General features: G+C 39.1%; 1 protein-coding gene across 1 annotated transcript in view; it reads left to right on the forward strand.

Moving 5' to 3' along the window:
- vipr1b (vasoactive intestinal peptide receptor 1b) overlaps nucleotides 1–21,217 on the forward strand; it is a 78,691-nt gene that overhangs the window by 25,744 nt on the left and 31,730 nt on the right. The window contains 2 exon segments of the mRNA XM_067435427.1: nucleotides 4,022–4,132; nucleotides 21,081–21,181. Coding sequence (XP_067291528.1) covers nucleotides 4,022–4,132; nucleotides 21,081–21,181 — 212 coding nt within the window.

The raw sequence follows: 21,217 nt of genomic DNA on the forward strand, positions 1-21,217 counted from the left end.
TAAGGAGCATTTCAGCATTACCAGCTAATTGATAGGTTGGGTTCTTAAGGTTTAATGATGAGCAGCTTGGTATTCAATGAATCTATTCTAGAGGGATTTTTTAAACAATCCATGAACATCTTTAAAGCTCTGCTGTTGCTTTTTGCTAGTTATTGCGGTTAGATATGGATTCTGCCTAATGCCCAAAATAAACCAAAAAAACTGATTTGCATTAGAAGTCTCATCATTTGCACATTGTGTGCTCTTGAAAACGTATAGGTGTCAATAAGTAACCAGTTATTTGCAAAGCAAAGAGACATGCTGTACACTGCTGCAAGATCTACAACTGAATTAGTTTATTTGTTTATGTTTGGTGGAAAAAAAGATGCCATAAGCACAACCCATCTATTGATAACTGTTACTCACTGGTAGATGAGCTGTAGTGGTATTTGCAGTTGTCTTTTAAGAGACATTAAGAGACAGAACATTTGATAATTCCCACTTCTGAAGTCGTAATATCGAGCTCACCCCAATACAATTTTGAAATGGAAGGGCGTTCATGTGCAATTTCTACCTAGGAAATTGGTATGTACGATAATTCTGAGAGTGTGAATGGAGCATATATTGCCAAAAGTATTGCGACACCTCTCCAAATCATTGAATTCAGGTGTTCCAATCACTTCCATGTCCACAGGTGTATAAAATCAAGCACTTAGTCATGCAGACACTTCTACAAACATTTGTGAAAGAATGGGTTGCTCTCAGGAGCTTAGTGAAATCAAGCGTGATACTATTACAGGTTGCCATTCACAAAATTTTCTCATTACTATATATTCTACGGTAAACTGTTTGTGGTATTATAACAAAGTGAAGCAATTGGGAACAACAACAACTCAGCCATTAAGTGGTAGGCCACGTAAAATCACATCCAACGTTCTGCAGAGTCAATAGCTACTGACCTCCAAACTTTGTGTGGTCTTCAGATTAGCTCAATAACAGAGTGTAGAGAGCTTCATGGAATAGGTTTCTATGGCCGAGAAGCTGCATCCAAGCCTTACATCACCAAGTGCAATGCAAAGCGACTGATGCAGTGGTATAAAGCACACCTCCACTGGACTGACGAATCATGTGACGAATCACGCGTCCCTGTCTGGTAATCCGGTGGATTACTCTAGGTTTGGCGGTTGCCAGGAGAACGGTATTTGCCTGACTGCATTGTACCAAGTGTAAAGTTTGGTGGAGAGGTGATTATGGTGTGTGTTTTTTTCCAGGGGTTGGGTTTGACCCTTTACTTCCAGTAAAAGGAACTCTTAATGCTTCAGCATACCAATATATTTGGGACAATTTCATGCAACTTTGTGGGAACAATTTGGGGATGGCCCTTCCTGTTCCAATATGACTGTGCACCAATGCACAAATCAAGGTCCATGAAGACATGGATGAGTGAGTTCGGTGTGAAGGAACTTGACTGGCCTGAACAGAGTCCTGACCTCAACCCAATAGAATACCTTTGGGATGAATTAGAGCTGAGACTGCGAACCAGGCCTTCTCGCCCAACATCAGTGCCTGACCTCACAAATGCGCCTCTAGAAGAAGGGACAAAAATTCCATAAAAATACCTTGTGTAAAGCCTTCCCAAAAGACTCGAAGCTATCATAGCTGCAAAGGATGAGCCAACTCCATATGAAACCCTACGGATTAAGAATGGGATATCAAAATTAATGTGCATGTAAAGGCAAGTCTCCCAAATCTTTTTGGCAATATAATGTATCATATGCACACTGCTAGTGTGGATGCAGTCTTGATGAAAAGATCATTGGATTGGATGTCATGTATTTAACCTTTTATGGCATTTTGCCTGTTAGAAATACATGCTCAGTTTTAATGTAATTTAGCGAATGAATGAATGAATGAATGAATGAATGAATGAATGAATGGCAAAACTCAGCATTTTGTTTGCATACCTCCTCAGTCACCTCCGAAACCACCCAAACACTGCACTTTTCAAAAACTATTCACTTCTCTCATATATTAGGTGAAAATGCCTTCGTACATACTGCTGAACTGCTGTTTAATGAACATCAATATGCAATCACATTTCTTTTATGAGCTTTCCAATTACTTGTTCTAAACAATGAATGTATGATCCCATATAGTTCTATTCAACAACATAATTTGTAATTAAACTAAATCTGTAGAGCTAACTTGTATTGTTTTGTGTATTTAAACTGAAATACTGTGAGAGTTGAATTTACACGTCTACATTCTGTTTGCTGACCCACCCTCACATCCATATACCTAGTGTCTGAATGAGGTTGATTTTTAAACAGGCCACTTGGCTCTAGAACATTCCGCTGTAGCTTGGAGAGGACGAATAAGATAAACTAGCTGTCAGTTTTCCACATTTACAGTCACAAGCCAACTCACCTCGCCTCATGAATCAGAGGGATGCATTTCGGGGCATGAGATGCATCATAAATATTCAAAATTTTACGGGTAAAGCAATAATCTGATACCATATCTCAGTTTTTTGTGCTTACAGGTGTCCAACTGAGGGATGAGGAAAGTGTGAGTTTAAGAGTCCTCATGATACTTTTAAATAAATCCCATAGTTAAATTTAGGCAATGATTACACACAAGACTTAATTAATGAAACCAATAGTACAATGAACGAGTGACAAATGTGTACACAGATCACACACACGCACGCAAGCAAGCAACTATATGAGTCTCTCATTTAACAAGATCACTCACCTGTTTCCAAAATTATGAAAAAAGGTCAGTCAAGCATAGAAAATTTTAAATATAAAAATCAGGGGGAAAAAAGTCTGTCAAAATATAACACAACTTCCTCTTTTTTTGGTCAGAAACTAAGACATGTTGACCCACGTTCCCAGCAAAGTTTTTCAGTTGGATTGCCGTTTGTTTCCTTTAGCATGTGGTATTTATCTCTGTTCCCTGACCATTTCAATTCAGTTTAAGCAAGTGAAGAACAAATTAATATTCACATTATGTATTATGCACGTTATCATCTCAGACAGCATATTAAAGCTGCTCAGGCTGCCATTTTTTCCCCCTGTTCTCGGAAAGCTATGACTTAGTCAAAACCTCCAGAAGCATAGGTTTTCCAGGAAATTTCTGCACTCGCTTTTCGTAAATACTACCATGTATTTTTTTTTTTTTTTGACAGACATTGATGTCAGGATATTCAAATGATGTTGATTTGAAAACAGTTGGATTGTAAGCTAATATGTATTTCTCAGCCTGCAAGTATTCAGTGAAGTGGCAGTTTTTAGTTATTCCAATTAATATATTTGAATATAATCCAATTGACAGCCAGTCAGGCTTTTGATGGAGATGATAACGTGCATAAGGGGTGAACTATGTTTGACTTTTGGGTAATTTCGGTACATTTTTAGGTTAACGTGCTGTAAATTATAATTTTTTTGCATAGTTTGTTATTTTACGGTATGACATTTGTTTTGTGGCTTAAATCAATTACTTAAAGACGGATATGTTCTGCATGTCAAAAATGTTACATTCAGCTGTTGCAAATGAGTTTAATTTTGAAAGTCAAGTTAATTTTTACCAGGAAAGGAATGGTTATGTAAAATAGTTTTTACACATTATATCTCATGTTTAACCACTACAGAGACATCAGAGACAGCGCCAGACCTCACAATCCTAAAAACATTGAAGCAGATTTTCAAAGGTGCTATCTTTTTAAGTAAACTCCAGATTTGAGTTTTAAACAACTACATTCTCGCAACTGACAAAATTCTTAAAACTACATTCCGTGACACAACATTAGTAGTATTTAGAGAAGTATAGTGGATTTTTGTCCTCCGCCCTTGCCGCTTTCTAGAAGAAATGCTGTGATAAACAGTCGCCATTATGATTCTCATTAAATATCAGCACTTCTGGGGGAAGGACCAGAACTAACATAGATAAAATATACTTGAATCACAATTGTGTTTTTTGCTTTTGTACAACAGGGTTATATTGCATTAACGCTAAGTATTGTACTTTATTCATTTGACAGGCTGCAAAGGAATGTGGGATATTATTGCTTGCTGGCCATCAGCCAAAGTTGGGGAACATGTGGTTATTCCGTGTCCAAATTACTTCAGACACTTCTCTGATCATCATGAGGGTAAGTGGAAATCACCACCAAAAATCTTTGATGAACTTCAAGGCATTGTAACTCCTGAAGAAAAGTGTTAAATGTCTTTTATCATCTTGTCAGTCACTGTCATGGGCTGTCACATTGCTGTAAAATGAAAAGTTTAGAGGCACTTCAGTATCTGAAGTTGTTCATGATCTAATCTGACAATCCCACATGCTCAGTGGAGTATTTTGTTTGATATCAGACTTTTAAGGCAAACTGGTGAGCTTGGGAAAATGGTAACTCTAAAATGAGCACTCAATTGTCAAACAGGATTTTAGTGTGGTTAACATAATTAATTAGCCTGACAAGCCAGACCCACATCAAGATGTTTGGTCTGGAAACTCACCATTGACAGGGCTCAATCCGAGGGGCGGGATAAACGGCTGTCTTTCAAACTCGTGATAGGATAGCGCTACAACCAACCAGAGCAACAAAGGTGAAACGGAGCTGATAGATTAAACTTTCTTTGTATCCGGTCGGCAAAACTCCGAACACATCTTCCCTTTTTAAGAATGACTTCAGTGCCGGTCTTTGTTCTTTTCTCAGAGAAAAGCTTAACTCCAAGTCATCCAGAGTCGCGGTCAAAGCTGATTCGAAAGACCGCCGCCGTTCGCCAGTTTCTGTGTTTACTAGAAGCACGCAAACACAACTCGGCCGTCGTCATTATGGCCCCCCCCACCGACTCTATACACGATGTGATTGGCCCGCAAAGAGTTGGGCGATTACAGCTCTGAAGGGTATTGAGATTTGCTAGACGACACTCGCGGGCAGATTAAATTTGCTCCCGCTAGGGTGTGTCTAGATTTCTAGGCTAATAATTAATAGGATGTTTGCAGAATTCATAGAAAGATGAAAATAATTTAGTTATTTTAGACATTTATAAACTATTTATAAACAATGGAATCTAATATCTGCATTTAGTAAATGCTGTATTAAAACTGGAGGTTATTTTAGATGCAGAACCACTGCTTTGAGTGGATAGAATGGGCAATTCATCAGGAAGCTAATCAGACCCATTGATTATGTACTGCCATTAGGTCGCACTTGTTTATCTGACAATTCTGTCTCAGCCACGTCTCACCAGAAACTATTAATGAAACTAATTAAAAGTCTGGCAGAATACCAAATTCAACATTCTCGCATAACACCATTTTTTTGCAGTGCATTTTGGTTATTTTATCATACATATTGCTGTTATACAAAGGAGGTCTTGGTGCAAAGTTATATAAATATATACTTATTTATTTTTATACCATGTTTTTTGTGTTACATTTGTCTGAGGTCAAAAAAGTTTGAAAATAAGAAAAAAGCTGTAGGATATAAAAAAAACACAAAACACTCAAATTATTATGATTATAATTGGTAGGATAATTAGTAAAGACTAAATATATATTTTACACCAGTAGTCTAAGATTTTTAAATCCCACTGTAAATTGTTCTATGAACTGTTGAATACTCTTTGACTACTTCATTGAAATCTGCAATGCTGTAGGTATGTTTAGGTTCACAAAAATGTCTGTATAATCAGCCTACAAGGAAACCGATGTTGATTCCATAAAGTGGAATTGCAGCCTCTGTGTTGGAGGATGTAAAAGTGCTTCTACAATGATGAAAGAGGGCTGAAAAGTAGAGTACATCTCCATTGAGGAGCTTTGAGTTTCAGGCAGTTATTTTCCATACTGAACACTTTAGGAATGACCTGTGAGTATGTAAGTAAGAATCTGCGATTTGAAATAACCTTGAACACGAATCTCTGTGGAATGCTGATCTCCTGGAGCACTTAAAGGGGTCCTAAAATCTGGAACACGCATACACAGGCACCTTAAAGTGAAGGTTTGCTCTCCTGAGCTTAACCTTGTTGTAAATGTATCTGTATGTCTTTTGCCTCTCTGGGACAGAGACTTGGTCAATCCGCTTTTGTCTATCTGGCATGGAGACTCGGGATGTTTTGTAATCGCTACCATCTCGCTGGACAAGGACTCTGTCTTTACTGTCTTTTTCCTCACAGATTGGAGGCTCAGAACATGGTCGTATCTGTTGCTGCCTCGCAAGCTGACGAATCAGAGCATGAAATCTCTTTCTGTCTTGCCTTTGCAGGCTGGAGACTCAGAACCTGAATGTACACTGTAAAAAATTGTTATGAAAAACTGCCAAATTATTCAAAAATATCCATTAACAGAATCGTGCTGTAGGAAACAATGTATTCGGGGTAATACTTTTCACGATAAGCAACTGCTGTTAATTTATTTCCAATTTTCAACACTAATCTACTGTATTTATGTATTACGGTTTTGTACTGTGATACCCAGTGCATTGTAGGTTGGTGCATTTTTTAAGCAATAGCAGAATGGCACTGAACGGGTGTTTCACAGGAATTTCAGTACGAGATTCCTATCTGTGTTCATGTCAGGAATATATGTGGCAAATAGAAGAAAACTAATCAAAGCGGAGAGGGAACTTTGTTCTTTTAAAACTAGAGGTTTCGGTCAGAGTGTTTTCTCGCAAACTGGAACTGAACAAGCTGGAATAGCGCTTGAGAGTGCTTAAAAGTGAGTGATTATAAATGCATTAAACAGAGAGGGTAGAATCCTGTCGGTTCACTGTAATACATAAATTATTCCCGATTTCAGTGATCATAAGTCTTTAAGGCTTTTTTGTGTATTGGTGGCATTTAGCCTTGCTGTGGTGTTCACTGGCGAGAGAGAGAAAAATTAAAACAAATATCTGGTCAAATTTATTCTTAAACATTACTGATTATTAAACTTTTTTTTTTTTTACTGTATATGCTACAACAGAGTTTGGGTTTGTAATCTTTTCTGCACTTTTTCTCATGTTTACTATATTTTTGTTCATTTTGGGTGTTCTTACTTATAAATAAATGTTCACCTTTTTATTAACCTATTACTGTTGCCTGCATTTTTACTGTAGTAATTTAATTTGTGATTTTAATTTCCAGCCTATTTTGGGGGTTACCTTTTTGACCTTAAGCTTTGTTGCCAAAATGACCCGAATTAGGCTGTTTTCACTTCACCATTTTTAATGTATTGTAAAATAAAATTATTACATAATGTACTATAATGGCTATAAAGTAATGTTACAATATTAATACCGTATAATTACACTACATTTCTGACATTTGTAACAGTTGGTGAACCAGGTACAGGTTGAAGAGTCCGTAGATCAAAATACAAACTGGAAATGTAATAAATGACCCTCAGGAACAGACAGACAGAAGCACTCTCCAACATAACAGCGACTAGACAAAGACTGTGAACAAGAGGAATTTAAATAGCAGACAGAAACAAGATAACTAAACACAGCCTAACAGAACTTAACTGACGAGGGTAGCCTAGAAAACGGACACTTTCAACAAGTGCCGTTTGTACGGTTATAAGCTGTAAAGTAATTTCCCAGCATTCATACAGCACATTGTATCTCTTGCTGCCTTCTCTGTTACAACCCGGAGGCTCAGGACCTTTATGTTGAAAGGGTACATTTATCCTTTTCCGATGAGGAGATTGTAATTTGGCTGCTGACATCAGAGGGGGGACAATGTAGCCCATCCTTCTTTCCCCCGTGGAACTCATGTGCATAATCTAAAGCACACAGTTAATACAATGTCTTTAAAGTTTTATCAATGCATTTTTCACTGTCTAAACCACCAGCAGAATACATTTGACAATATTCTACACAAATAGAGTCCAAACAACATGTTTGAACTTGCATGCATTCATTTGTACATTAACAGCTGAATTTGTGTAAGATGCAAATAGCTGTCTCTGAGAATATTTTTTTCTCTACAAGTATGAACTGAATGGGTGTATAGTTTACATCAGTTTTAAGGTTTCTAAACATAAGAATGTACTCGATGGATCACCTACCTTTGTTTCAGCCACTGCTCTTACATCCCAAAAGTGCTAAAGTCAGTTGTCCTAGTATCTTTATTTGATGAATGGCAAAAACAAAAAAAAACAAAAAAACATTCTCATGAAATGCCATGTTATAACTAAGACAACATCTGTATTGCAAACCCTTCCATGTTGTGGTTGCTGTTGTTGTTTGTGGTGTAACGCAATGCCATTGCAATATAAACCAATTCAGATATTTCTGGTAAATGAAAGAGCGGCATGGACAAAAAATCAGATCTAAACAGTTGTGAATATACATAGTGTGGACAGTCAATAGTTTTAGATCAGATTCCAATCGGATACACAAATAATTGGATTTGGACCGACAGTGTGAACACAGCCATTGTGTTTTCAAGCTAGCTGCAGTCTGGATAGAAGATGCAGCCCCTTCATTTAGCTGAGAGGTTGAAAACCACTGCTGTGTTCGAGTTTTCATGCCAGTGACATTTCTAGGCTAAAGGAACATTGGAGAAATGAGTTATTGAAAGTCTTGAGAAGAGCCAATGCTGATGACTCAAACATAAATTGCTGTTACCAACAAAGTGACAGATTTTTTCGTTTCAGAGACTTTTGAAGGTTACTTTATATTTTATATTTTTGCCTTTGATTTATAGATATTATTCTTTTAGCTGTTTCCCAAATCCAATAAAATCCATAAAAAGTACACAATAGGTCTCATTTGTTAACATTAGTTAATGTGTTAACTAACAAGGAGCAATACATTTGTTACAGTATTTTGCATTGTAAATTATATTGTAATGTGCAGCCATTTTCTTTAAAGGTATAGTAAGGGATTTCTGAGAAATGCTGTTGAAAATTTAAATCAACACTGAGAATAACCTCAACTTTCGGTTTAAAAAAACAGAGGTAACTTTCAGGCTATAAGTAGCCATAGTAACTCACTCTCTGATCATAACCTGCTCATGTTTCAGAGTTAGTTTGCTTAAGAGGTATTCAGATGCGTGTTATGTAATTAATACAGTTATACATTTAGAGTTATATAATAATATACAATATTATATATCCAGGGCTTGACATTAACACCCGCCAACCCACCAAATGCGGGTAGATTTCAGCTGTGGCGGGTACGGCAGCCACTCCCACTAGCCACTTTGGCGGGTTGAATATAATTTACAGCTAAACGAAATGCCAAGACCGTCGTATCACAAAATTGGCTACAATTCTTTATACTTAGTGAAGGCGAGATTGGCGGAATCGCGCTGAATGACACACAACAAAAGCGCTCTCTCTCTCTCGTGCGCTCTCTGTCACACACGTGATCAGTTCTCCTTGCTCCTGAATAGTCAAATTCACGCGCAGTCGCGCACACTGATGTAAAAATGTCCATCGCATGAACACAGTCAGTTATGGCTTAAGTGTACATAAACGGGTGGGTGTCACATGCCTGTCCTGTCTTGTGTGCACATGTGGGTTCTGTCATGTCTTGCATGTGCTACTGTCAACCCCGCCCTTCTTGTTATCTGATTATTGGTTTATTTGCCCCACCTGTTCTCCCTCATTATCTGCCTTGTTTGTTCCCTTTATAATCTCCTTGTGTTTGTCAGTCTGTGTTGGATCCTTGTGTAATGTCTGCGTCTCCCGTTCTCCCTGTGATTCTGTTGGTTTGTTTAAGTTTATATTGTATTATTCTATTGTGTGTTTTTCCCCCTCGTGGGTTTTGTTTTGAGTTTATGTTTTATTTGTTATAATAAATATATCCTTTTCTGCACTTGAGTCCTCGCACCATTTCCTTTGTGTGTGTACGTGACAGAAGGATCCAACCAATGTCGAGGACTCAGCGGAAGAGGATTTCGCCCCATCTACCTGCTCCTACTGTCTCGTGCTCCCACTATGAGCGCATCCTGAGGTTCCAGACCTTAGCATCCCTCCGCCAACATGGGACCGATCTGAGGAGTTTTGCGATCGAGTTTCTTGAAGCAGCAGAGGGATTGAGGCTGAATGAGGGCCCTCTTAAGGATCTTTTCTTTTATGCGCTCGATGGGCCCATGGACTGGCTTTTTAGGAGCATGTATGATGGGGGGACTTTTGAGTCAATGGTGGAGGGTCTCGCTCGAGAGCAGGAACGAGCTGCCAGGGAGAGTATCCCTGTACCGGTGGTCTCAGTGCCGGTGGATAGTATTCCAGTGGTCCCTGTGCCTGTGGTCCCAGTACCGGTGGATCGTATTCCGGTGGTCCCGATGCCGGTGGTCCCTATACCGGTGGATCGTGTTCCGGTGGTCCCTATACCGGTGGATCGTGTTCCGGTGGTCCCTATACCGGTGGATCGTGTTCCGGTGGTCCATATACCGGTGGATCGTATTCCGGTGGTCCCTGTGCCGGTGGATCGTGTTCCGGTGGTCCCTGTGCCGGTGGATCGTGTTCCGGTGGTCCCTGTGCCGGTGGATAGTATTCCAGTGGTCCCTGTGCCTGTGGTCCCAGTACCGGTGGATCGTATTCCGGTGGTCCCGATGCCGGTGGTCCCTATACCGGTGGATCGTGTTCCGGTGGTCCCTATACCGGTGGATCGTGTTCCGGTGGTCCATATACCGGTGGATCGTATTCCGGTGGTCCCTGTGCCGGTGGATCGTGTTCCGGTGGTCCCTGTGCCGGTGGATCGTGTTCCGGTGGTCCCGATGCCGGTGGTCTCTGTTCCGGTGGATAGTGTTCCGGTGGTCCCTGTGCTGGTGGATCGCATTCCGGTGGACGCCGCTGGGCCGGAGATGCCTCCCAGGCGTCCTGCTCTCACCGCGCCTCCCAGGCGTCCTGCTCTCACCGCGCCTCCCAGGCGTCCAGCTCTCACCGCGCCTCCCAGGCGTCCAGCTCTCACCGCGCCTCCCAGGCGTCCAGCTCTCACCGCGCCTCCCAGGCGTCCAGCTCTCACCGCGCCTCCCAGGCGTCCAGCTCTCACCGCGCCTCCCAGGCGTCCTGCTCTCCGTGCGCCGCTGAGGCGTCCTGCTCTCCGTGCGCCGCTGAGGCGTCCTGCTCTCCGTGCGCCGCTGAGGCGTCCTGCTCTCCGTGCGCCGCTGAGGCGTCCTGCTCTCCGTGCGCCGCTGAGGCGTCCTGCTCTCCGTGCGCCCCTGAGGCGTCCTGCTCTCCGTGCGCCGCTGAGGCGTCCTGCTCTCCGTGCGCCGCTGAGGCGTCCTGCCCTCCGTGCGCCGCTGAGGCGTCCTGCCCTCCGTGCGCCGCTGAGGCGTCCTGCCCTCCGTGCGCCGCTGAGGCGTCCTGCCCTCCGTGCGCCGCTGAGGCGTCCTGCCCTCCGTGCGCCGCTGAGGCGTCCTGCCCTCCGTGCGCCGCTGAGGCGTCCTGCCCTCCGTGCGCCGCTGAGGCGTCCTGCCCTCCGTGCGCCGCTGAGGCGTCCTGCTCTCCGTGCGCCGCTGAGGCGTCCTGCTCTCCGTGCGCCGCTGAGGCGTCCTGCTCTCCGTGCGCCGCTGAGGCGTCCTGCTCTCCGTGCGCCGCTGAGGCATCCTGCTCTCCGTGCGCCGCTGAGGCGTCCTGCTCTCCCTGCGCCGCCCTGGGTGCCTGAACTTTTTGTTTTCCTCATGTGTCCCTTGTTGACCCCTCCCTTGTCTGTTCCTTCCTTGTCTGTCCCTCCCGTGCCCCCCTGGTCTGTCCCTCCCGTGCCCCCCTGGTCTGTCCCTCCCGTGCCCCCCTGGTCTGTCCCTCCCGTCCCGCCCTGGTCTGTCCCTCCCGTCCCGCCCTGGTCTGTCCCTCCCGTCCCGCCCTGGTCTGTCCCTCCCGCCCCGCCCTGGTCTGTCCCTCCCGCCCCGCCCTGGTCTGTCCCTCCCGTCCCTCCCTGGTCTGTCCCGCCCGTCCCTAGTGGAGCGTCTGGTAGCCGCTCCTTAAGGAGGGGGTAATGTCACATGCCTGTCCTGTCTTGTGTGCACATGTGGGTTCTGTCATGTCTTGCATGTGCTACTGTCAACCCCGCCCTTCTTGTTATCTGATTATTGGTTTATTTGCCCCACCTGTTCTCCCTCATTATCTGCCTTGTTTGTTCCCTTTATAATCTCCTTGTGTTTGTCAGTCTGTGTTGGATCCTTGTGTAATGTCTGCGTCTCCCGTTCTCCCTGTGATTCTGTTGGTTTGTTTAAGTTTATATTGTATTATTCTATTGTGTGTTTTTCCCCCTCGTGGGTTTTGTTTTGAGTTTATGTTTTATTTGTTATAATAAATATATCCTTTTCTGCACTTGAGTCCTCGCACCATTTCCTTTGTGTGTGTACGTGACAGAGGGTAATAACTGGATATGTGTCACAAATATTGCATCCATGCATTCAGGAGCCCAATTAAATACCTGTCTGTCATTAATGTTAATCAAACAACTACAGATGTTAAATAAATGTATACATATTAAATAAATATGTATAAGTATCTGAATTTTTATTTTATTTTTTATTTACTATTGTTTTTGTAATTTGCTCAGGGTATTAAAATAAATAAATAAAAAAAATGTATATATATATATATATCTGATATACAATGTAGTCTTGATTTGGGTGGTCACTCTGCATTTGAAAGTTTGAAAGGGTTTTAAATCTTTTAAATCAAGTAAAATTACTCAAAATCAAGTAATTTACGCATGCCAAAGTCAACTTTAAACATATTACAATGTAATTTCCAAACAGCAAAATTGTGGCCAGTGAAAAGTGGCCACAATTTTGGAAAACCACTAGCCACAGTGGCTGATGAGCAAAAAAGTTAATGTCAAGCCCTGTATATATTCATTCTTAACCATTATTATAATTGTAATGTTTTAATGTTAATTAATGTTAATGTTAATGTCAATTTAAATATATGTATAATTTCTTTGAGTCATCTCACATTAATTAATTAGCATCAAACAAACAATATAATCCTTATTCTCAGTGAATAAAGATCACTTATTAAACAAAAAGGTTGGAAAAAATATTACAACCACAAAATAGGTGTCAATGTGCACCATTAAACAAAAGAAGAACCGGAACATACTCTATAGGCTGATCTTACTCCAGCACTGTAAAAAAAAAAAAAAATGTCTCCAATTACTGATCACATCTATTTTTTTTAGTTTGGCCAAATTTAATTACATTTGGAACAGAAATTAAATTTGGCCTTCTGAATAATGTAGATGCGATCTGTCACTAGAAAAGGTTCTATTGGAGACATATTTTTAATTTTTATTTTCAGGACAACCACCATATTTGGGTTAATATACTGGGAGTTCGGGGTATGTGATGGTAAGTTAACCTTGCTTTCTGGAATACCCCCCCCCCCCCCCCCATGCCTTGTAAAAAGGAGAAAAAAAACTAACTGGATAAGACCAATCAGATTTGTAGAAAGACAGCTGAGATAGCTGAGATATAACCAAAGAGGAAAAGGTCAGAGGAATATAATTGGAAGAAGAAGAGTCAGGTAAGAACAAGGATCCACATAAATATTGAAAAAGGTTAGACATTAGGGAAGAACTGAAAGCAGACACAGAGGTTGATTTGGTTTCTATGGAGGGCCCTGTTTGTTTGGGGCTTTGATTTCAAATATCAGCAGCGTTTCTCAGAAATGGCTTATTGCACCTGTTTAGTTTATAAATGTATCAAACTGTTCCTACTTAACATGATCACCTTTTTTTTTCTCACACAAGAATAAACAAGTACAGACAGTTTGTTGGAGGTGATGGAGGCACTCAACCTCAACATTTTATTAAACAAGGCTTTAGTCTAACTCTTGTTATGTCATTTAGTCCTCTCAGAAGTGCTTAATTAATGAATATTTGATTAAAAAGGCATAGTATTCCCTGGATGTTTTAGTGCCTGTGTATATCACATCATTAGTTTATTCAATCATCTAACAGTGCTGCTTGATTCATATGCAGTAGAGTGTGAAGGTGGTCAAGAGTTCTGAATACAAATGTAATCATATTCATTGATCTTCCTCCAAAGGAGATAAGTCATGCTCTCTCTAACTTATATGACTCCCCACTGCCAAATAGTGAAACCCTTCCGGTGATTCTTGCCATCGGATGAGTTTATTTTTTAGAAACCGAGTTCAATTAAATAAAAAAGGACGGAGTTACCTTCTGATTCTGAGCCCTTGTTGTGGTTTCTGAGCAGTGCATAAACTTAGATCCAGCAGATGTTTCCCAAATAAACAAAAAATCTGCTACCTAATATATATTGGGTATTTTTCTTTAAAGAAATTAAAGGGTTAGTTCAACTAAAATTAAATTGATGTCATTAATGAATCACCCTAATGTCGTTCCACGCCCGTAAGACTTCCGTTCATCTTCGGAACACAGTTTAAGATATTTTATATTTAGTCCGACAGCGTATTTAAGTGTATGCACACTATACTGTCCATGGTCCATGTCAAGAAAGGGAATAAAAACATCATCAAAGTAGTCAATATGACATCAGTTAGTTAATTAGAATCTCTTGAAGCATCAACAATACATTTTGGTCCAAAAATAACAAAAACTACGACTTTATTCAGCATTTTCTTTGTTTGTTTTTAAACCTCAAATAAAGATTCAAATGGTTGTGAATCAATCAATCAAGCCAATGTCACATGATTTCAGTAGTTTGGCAGTTTGGCATGCGATCCGAATCATTGTTCGATTCACTGATTCACAACCGTTTGAATCTTTATTTGAGGATTGAACACAAACAAGGAAGAGAAGACAATGCTGAATAAAGTCATAGTTTTTGTTTTTTTTGGACCAAAATGTATTTTCGATGCTTCAAGAGATTCTAATTAACCCACTGATGTCACATATGGACTACTCTGATGATGTTTTTATTCCCATGGACAGTAAAGTTTGCATACACTTAGATACGCTGTCGGACTAAATCTAAAACAGAGGTCTTACCGGTGTGGAACAACATTAGGGTGAGTCATTAATGACGTCAATTTCATTTTTGGGTGAACTAACCCTTTAAGTAATTAGAGGATCAAATGGGATTTAAGGGTGTTTCAAATTATTGGGGGGGGGGGGGGGGTTGTCATGGGTTACGTATCCCTTCATCACACCACCTGTTGGTTGGTTTGGATATATTAGGCAGCAAGTGAACATTTTGTCCTCAGAGTTCATGTGTTAGAAGCAGGAAGAATGGACAAGCATGGATGAGAGCTAGTTTGACAGGAGCCAAATTGTGATGGCTAGACATGTGGATCAGAGCATCTCCTAAAACTGCAGCTCTTGTGGGATGTTTCCGGTGTGCTGTGGTCAGTATCAAAATGCTCCAAGGAAGGAACAATGGTGAACCGGCAACAGGTCAACAGGGTGGCCAAGGCTCATTGATGCACATGAAGAGCGTGCATATATTGTGTGTGTGTGTGTGTGTGTGTGTGTGTGTGTGTGTGTGTGTGTGTGTGTGTGTGTGTGTGTGTGTGTGTGTGTGTGTGTGTGTGTGTGTGTGTGTGTGTGTGTGTGTGTGTGTGTGTGTGTGTGTGTGTTTGCATCCGTGCGCATTTGTGAATTTTTTACATTTTAATTCAAATCATTTGTCATACTTAAAGCTTCTACATTTAGTCTTCTACATATATTTGTATGTGTGCATTGATTAATATTAAAATAAATGTGATCTGGTTCATTTACAGTATGAATGTTTTTCCAATTTGTTGTAACTGTTGCAACTTGTTATAACATTGTGGAAACCAAACCTAAAGTGAATTACTTTGGGCAAAAACATTGAACCTTTTCATTTATTGTAGCCAAATTTTGTGTATAGGTGGTTTAAAGACACCGCTGACTTAATTTCCTTAACTTCCTGTTAAGTGATGTATTGTTTCCGGCCTTTGAACTGAACATACACTCGTATGATTTGAAAACTCAACACATTTGAATATCCTGCACGTGGAACATACCGTACCGGTGCTGATGTACTGCTGAACTATTCAGGAGCAAAATCTTTCACTTACTAAGTCCCACGCATTTGTAATGGCTTTTCATTTAAAGCATATGCAGTACAATGCTCTCTCTGAATGGGAAAGGACAGATTAGGCTTTTCAGAATGATAAAAATCTGTCTGTAGTTCAATACCAAGGATTAATGTGACATTCTGGATTTGCTTCATGGGATCTCTGTGGTTTATGACAAAGCCGGAGGTCCACTGGAATAATGTGTGCGGATGGATATATTGCGTGTGGGTGTTTGCAGACATTGATAAATATGAGAGGGTTGGCGTTAACCTTACATGACAAACAAAGCTTACACTAAAAGCCAAGAGTAAACATCCCCTTCAATAATATTACACAAGCTTTCAGGTTCTGGAAACATGTTTGTTTAATTGCAGTGTATTAAAATTAGCAGATTTTAATCCATGTCTTTCTGATAATCTCAACAATATGCATATCACAGAAACCAGGGAGTGTAGCATCAGGTATTAGCCGGATTAGTTTATAGCAAGTAAAAAATATTCTTAATTCTACATGCATGGTTAGCACGATGTACCTTTTATTAATAATGCATTGATTTATAATCAAGGTTAAAATATTGGCTTTTTATTTTTTGGGGGGTAATAATTACAGAAATGTCTCAGATTATTCAGATGTTGTGTGGTGTGCTGTTGGATTATGGGAATGTGATTTTGCATCTAACAAATTTGTAAAGATATATTACGTGCAGCATTCCAGAAAATAAATCACCTAGAAGTCGCAAGTCAACTGGATTTCAAGCATGTTTAGATGGGATCATTCAACATTTTATTATTATGTCAGGATTATTTGATAAGCTTTTCACACCTCAGACAATCTTTTGCAATAGAACATGTAATCATATATATATATATATATATATATATATATATATATATATATATATATATATATATATATATATATATATATATATATATATATATATATATATATATATATATATATATATATACTTAAAATTAAAATAAAGATCATTTATTAAATGCAAAAGTATATTATTTGTTTGTATACAATTTTTTTCAGATGATAAACAAATACTGTGTTACAGGGTTATTATAGTTAAATAAAACTAAAATTGTTAACTGTTAATTCAAATAAAATAAACATTAACTCAAATAAAATATACAAACTGAAATGTTGCCAAGACAACATTTCTTATTTTAATTTACTGAACTTGATGTACTGAAATAACTAAAAGTGAAATAAAACTGTATTTACTAAAACTTTAACTAAAATTAAAATGAAAACGGAAAATATAAAAGTAAAATAATATAATATATATTATAGTAAATATACTTAAATAAATCAAATAATATAATATATACATTATGACTGGATTAATGAGATACCACTGAACTTCCCAAATCTGCAGGAATCACTAACTACCTCAAAATGAGCTGCAGTTTTCAGCAATCTACAAATTACTCTTGGTTTATAATATTCTGTATTACAATAGCTCGACCTTTACTTAACCATAATTTTGTCAGGTTTCTGTTTTATTCTTGTCTAAATGTTTAATTATCAGCAACAGAAACACTTTAATTTATGTTAATTACAAGTTAATATTGAAATTGATCATTACTGTTGATTAATCTGTTCATTATTTCAAAGTTGGTGCTTTCCGTCAATTAATTAAGTTGTCTTTTCTTTTCTTTTTAATGAGCCAATTAGCCAATCAACTTGCTGACACAAATCTTCACGTTCAGTCTGCTTTCATAGCCCTGACACTCTGAAGCTGTGTGTACTTACCATTATTGACTTTTTATGGTGCACCTTTCAAATGAAAAATGAACAGTTAAATCAATGCATATTAAAATAACAATACAATTCTCAACGGGTTATTAGAGAAGCAAAAGCCTGATGACAAAAACAAGTCACAATGTCATCTTTAGTTAATTAAAAGAGATATACAACATCATTTTATTATTATCTGTTAGAGTTATCTTGAGATTATTTAAATTTTCACACTGAATCCAGAAGAGGGGGATAAAAAAAAATATTTTAATAATGGCAGATTAATGTTGTTTTCTCAAAGTTTCCAAGAGGGAGTCAGTGGACCGAATCTGGACTTAACAAATTGCCACTTAATGGCCAAATCAACATGATCTTATAATGCGCATCAATAGTACGAGTGTGAAATCTCATAGAATGGATACAGCAAAATGAGTTTTTCATGAGCTCGGGCTGGCCAAATAGACCTTATTATAATTTCCCTGATTTTACCTTCTTCAACTTTAATACAATATTTGATTTGGCACTTGAATTAAGTTTTTGGTGGAAACAAAGTAAAAATCCATTAATTGGCCCAAAGAATTTAATTTAGCAATAAGTATTTCCAGCATTTGGGTGCTGTACCTGTGAGTATTAATTCTACAGTGGACGTCATTGTTATATGTGTCTTACATGTGGTCTTTGTCCCTTTTTTTTGTTGATGCATTTAAGCTGTTTCTGCTGGCATTTGTTCCTTTCGGAAAGTAATTTGTTTTTGTTTTTTTAAAGTGTGTTTCAATTTGCGTGCTCTGTTGTATGCTTTCAATGTTCATTTTGCAATGTTATGAAACCACATAGCTTTTTTCATTTATTCAGTGTTCACATAACAAGCGCATTGAAGAAAAAAAAACACAGGGACTCTAATTCAAGCCTGAGGAAAATTGATTGGCTTGTTTTTGGATCAATATGTGGCATTGTAACTCAGGATCCGCTATGAATTCACTGAGGAGGAATAAAGTGTCCTTCCTCCTGAAGTATACATAATCTTTTTCAAAGTCTGTGGACCATAAGACATCTCTCTCTCTCTAAAATGTATCATGGTAGTGGGATAGCCACACTTAGTCCTTAAATGCCTCTTTTATTCTTATATAAAAGGCTCTTAATTGAGTCATAGATTGTGGTATAATCCAAGGTAAATTCTCATAATAAGTTGAACTCTAGTTTATTAGTCTAAACTACATTTTTTCAGTTGTGTAGTTCTGCTGTTGTCAAAGTATTATAGCTTTTACAGTAACAAGCTTTTTTCCCCAACATCTGCAGTATGTACTGTAGCGTTAGTAAGTCTGATTCATTCTAGTGAATTGATCATCTGATGTCGCTCTTTCTCCTTTTGTGTTCTTTGATCTTGAAATTAGCTGATGATAAATAAAATGCAGCTCATAATTTATTTTGTTAATGTGTACTCTGTTAAATTTGCATATAGCATGGGTAAATGGAACCGTTGTAAGAAATCAGAAATCAAAAAGGCCCATAAATAGAGTCGGAAAGTCTAATTCAGTTTGTGGAAATGGCTTTTGTCTTTTTTTGGAGTTGGTTGTGTAAATTAGGATGCTTTTGTTGTATTTAGAAAAAAATACCACTAAGTTTAAGACTGTAACTGCCTGGCTCTGATTACAAAAAAGAATTTGAATATCTAACTGTTAGCTGAGTTCTCCTGTAATTTCATCATGTGACATAATTCAAACATTTTACAACCTCAAAAATGATACATGACAAAGGACCAAGGCCTGGGACACACTAGGCTATTTTCAAATCTTAACCCATTTTAAAACTGTGGGAGACCAGGGGCAGTTTCACCCCCTTTTTAGCATTACAATCTGAATGCACACATTAGACGATTCATCTGGTCCGCAAAACCACACACCTGTCGAGATCAAAAGTTTTTGACTTGAGAGGAAAAATAAATGGAGGACGATCAACGTCGTCAGCTGGTTCTCCTGCCGTTTTGTTTTATGGGAAGAAAAACAAAAGAGAAAAATTAATATGGGTGATCTTTCTCAATACTCCACTTTCATGGCACGTTTGTGACTACCATGTTTCAGCTATATAGAAGCATGCAACTGTAACGAACCAATCTTAGACAGGAAGGTAGGAGATCCAAACACAGCTTTTAATGAATGAAAGGGTAATCCACAATCGTCGTCCAAAAACAGGCAATAGGTCATAACAGGAAATCAGTCAAATCAAGCAAACAAAAGGAGACAGGCAAAAGGGTAATCCACGGAGAAGCCAAGAAATCCAAGACAAAGACACATGAAACCATAGAAATGCAGTTGTTACACAAACCAGACTTTGCAGTAAATGACAGAGTAAACATGGTATATATAGGCAGAGGTAATGAGGTACTGAAGTGATGAGACACAGGTGTAAACAGTGAGTGCTAATGAGTCCGGGCAAAGGATTATGGGTAATGTAGTCTATGATAGGAAGACAGTCTGTGTTGGAGTGCCCTCTGGTGGTGATTACAGGCACTCATACTGGTGAAATGGGACAGCAACATCCGGTTGGTGAAGATTGCCTGCTTTCATTGGTTATCATGGGTAAGAGTCGCCCTAATGTCCATTCTTAGGTCCGAAACCCCCTTCTCCTTTTTTACGATGGAAAAAAAACGGTTGGCATGCCAGGCACATAGTCCAAACGAGTTGTACCTAGTCTCTTAATGTGACATGGGTGTGTTTTGCGGTGTAACTTGCTATAAACCAATCAGAGTCTTATCTCCCATTCCCTTTAAAAGCCAGTTGCGCTTGCACCATTTAATTCGCTATTTGCGATTTCGCTATTTTCATGGCAGAATTTACATTCAATTGTAGTCCTGGGTTTCTACTGATAAAAAGCTTAATGCTAATCACTGAAAAAGTAACCCTTTAAGTACCTTCAATGCTAATTTTGTTCATAACATGTCTTCTAACAGCATTTTGTCTGTGGTTTATCTACTCAAAAAAGTGACATTAAAGTAGCTTCCACAACATTATTTAAATGTTATGATCTAGAAAAGGTTGTTTTTCTTTCCCAAGTATTTTAATAATTCATTGTTTAAATTTGTATAGAGCATAGACCAAAACAATACATTCACTGAATCACAGGGCTCAGTTGGGTTTCATTGCGTATTGATCGAATGCAGAATTTTGCATTCATGGGCTGCTGTCAACACCTCAGCGAGAGGGGTGACGTGGCCCCGCATTTCTCTCCTTTATTCCAGAAAGCCTTTTAACTTTGTGTGGACTCACTCCAGGGCTCTTCAACTCTCAGGGCTCACTTTGTTTCAGTTAAAGTCACAAAAGTAATAAACAGATGCAGCCAGCATGTGTATCTTGAGGTTAATGACCTTTACGTTTCCCACACAGGTAACCTCTCAAAGACTTGCACTGCTGATGGCTGGACTGAGATGGACCCGATGGAAATCGCAGTGTATTGTGGCTATAATCTGAATAGCACTGTTGACGATGTAAGTACAATTTATTTACAAAAGTTCTGTTCGGAG

This window comes from Pseudorasbora parva, chromosome 24 (assembly GCF_024679245.1).
Source record: "Pseudorasbora parva isolate DD20220531a chromosome 24, ASM2467924v1, whole genome shotgun sequence".
Lineage (NCBI taxonomy): Eukaryota > Metazoa > Chordata > Actinopteri > Cypriniformes > Gobionidae > Pseudorasbora > Pseudorasbora parva.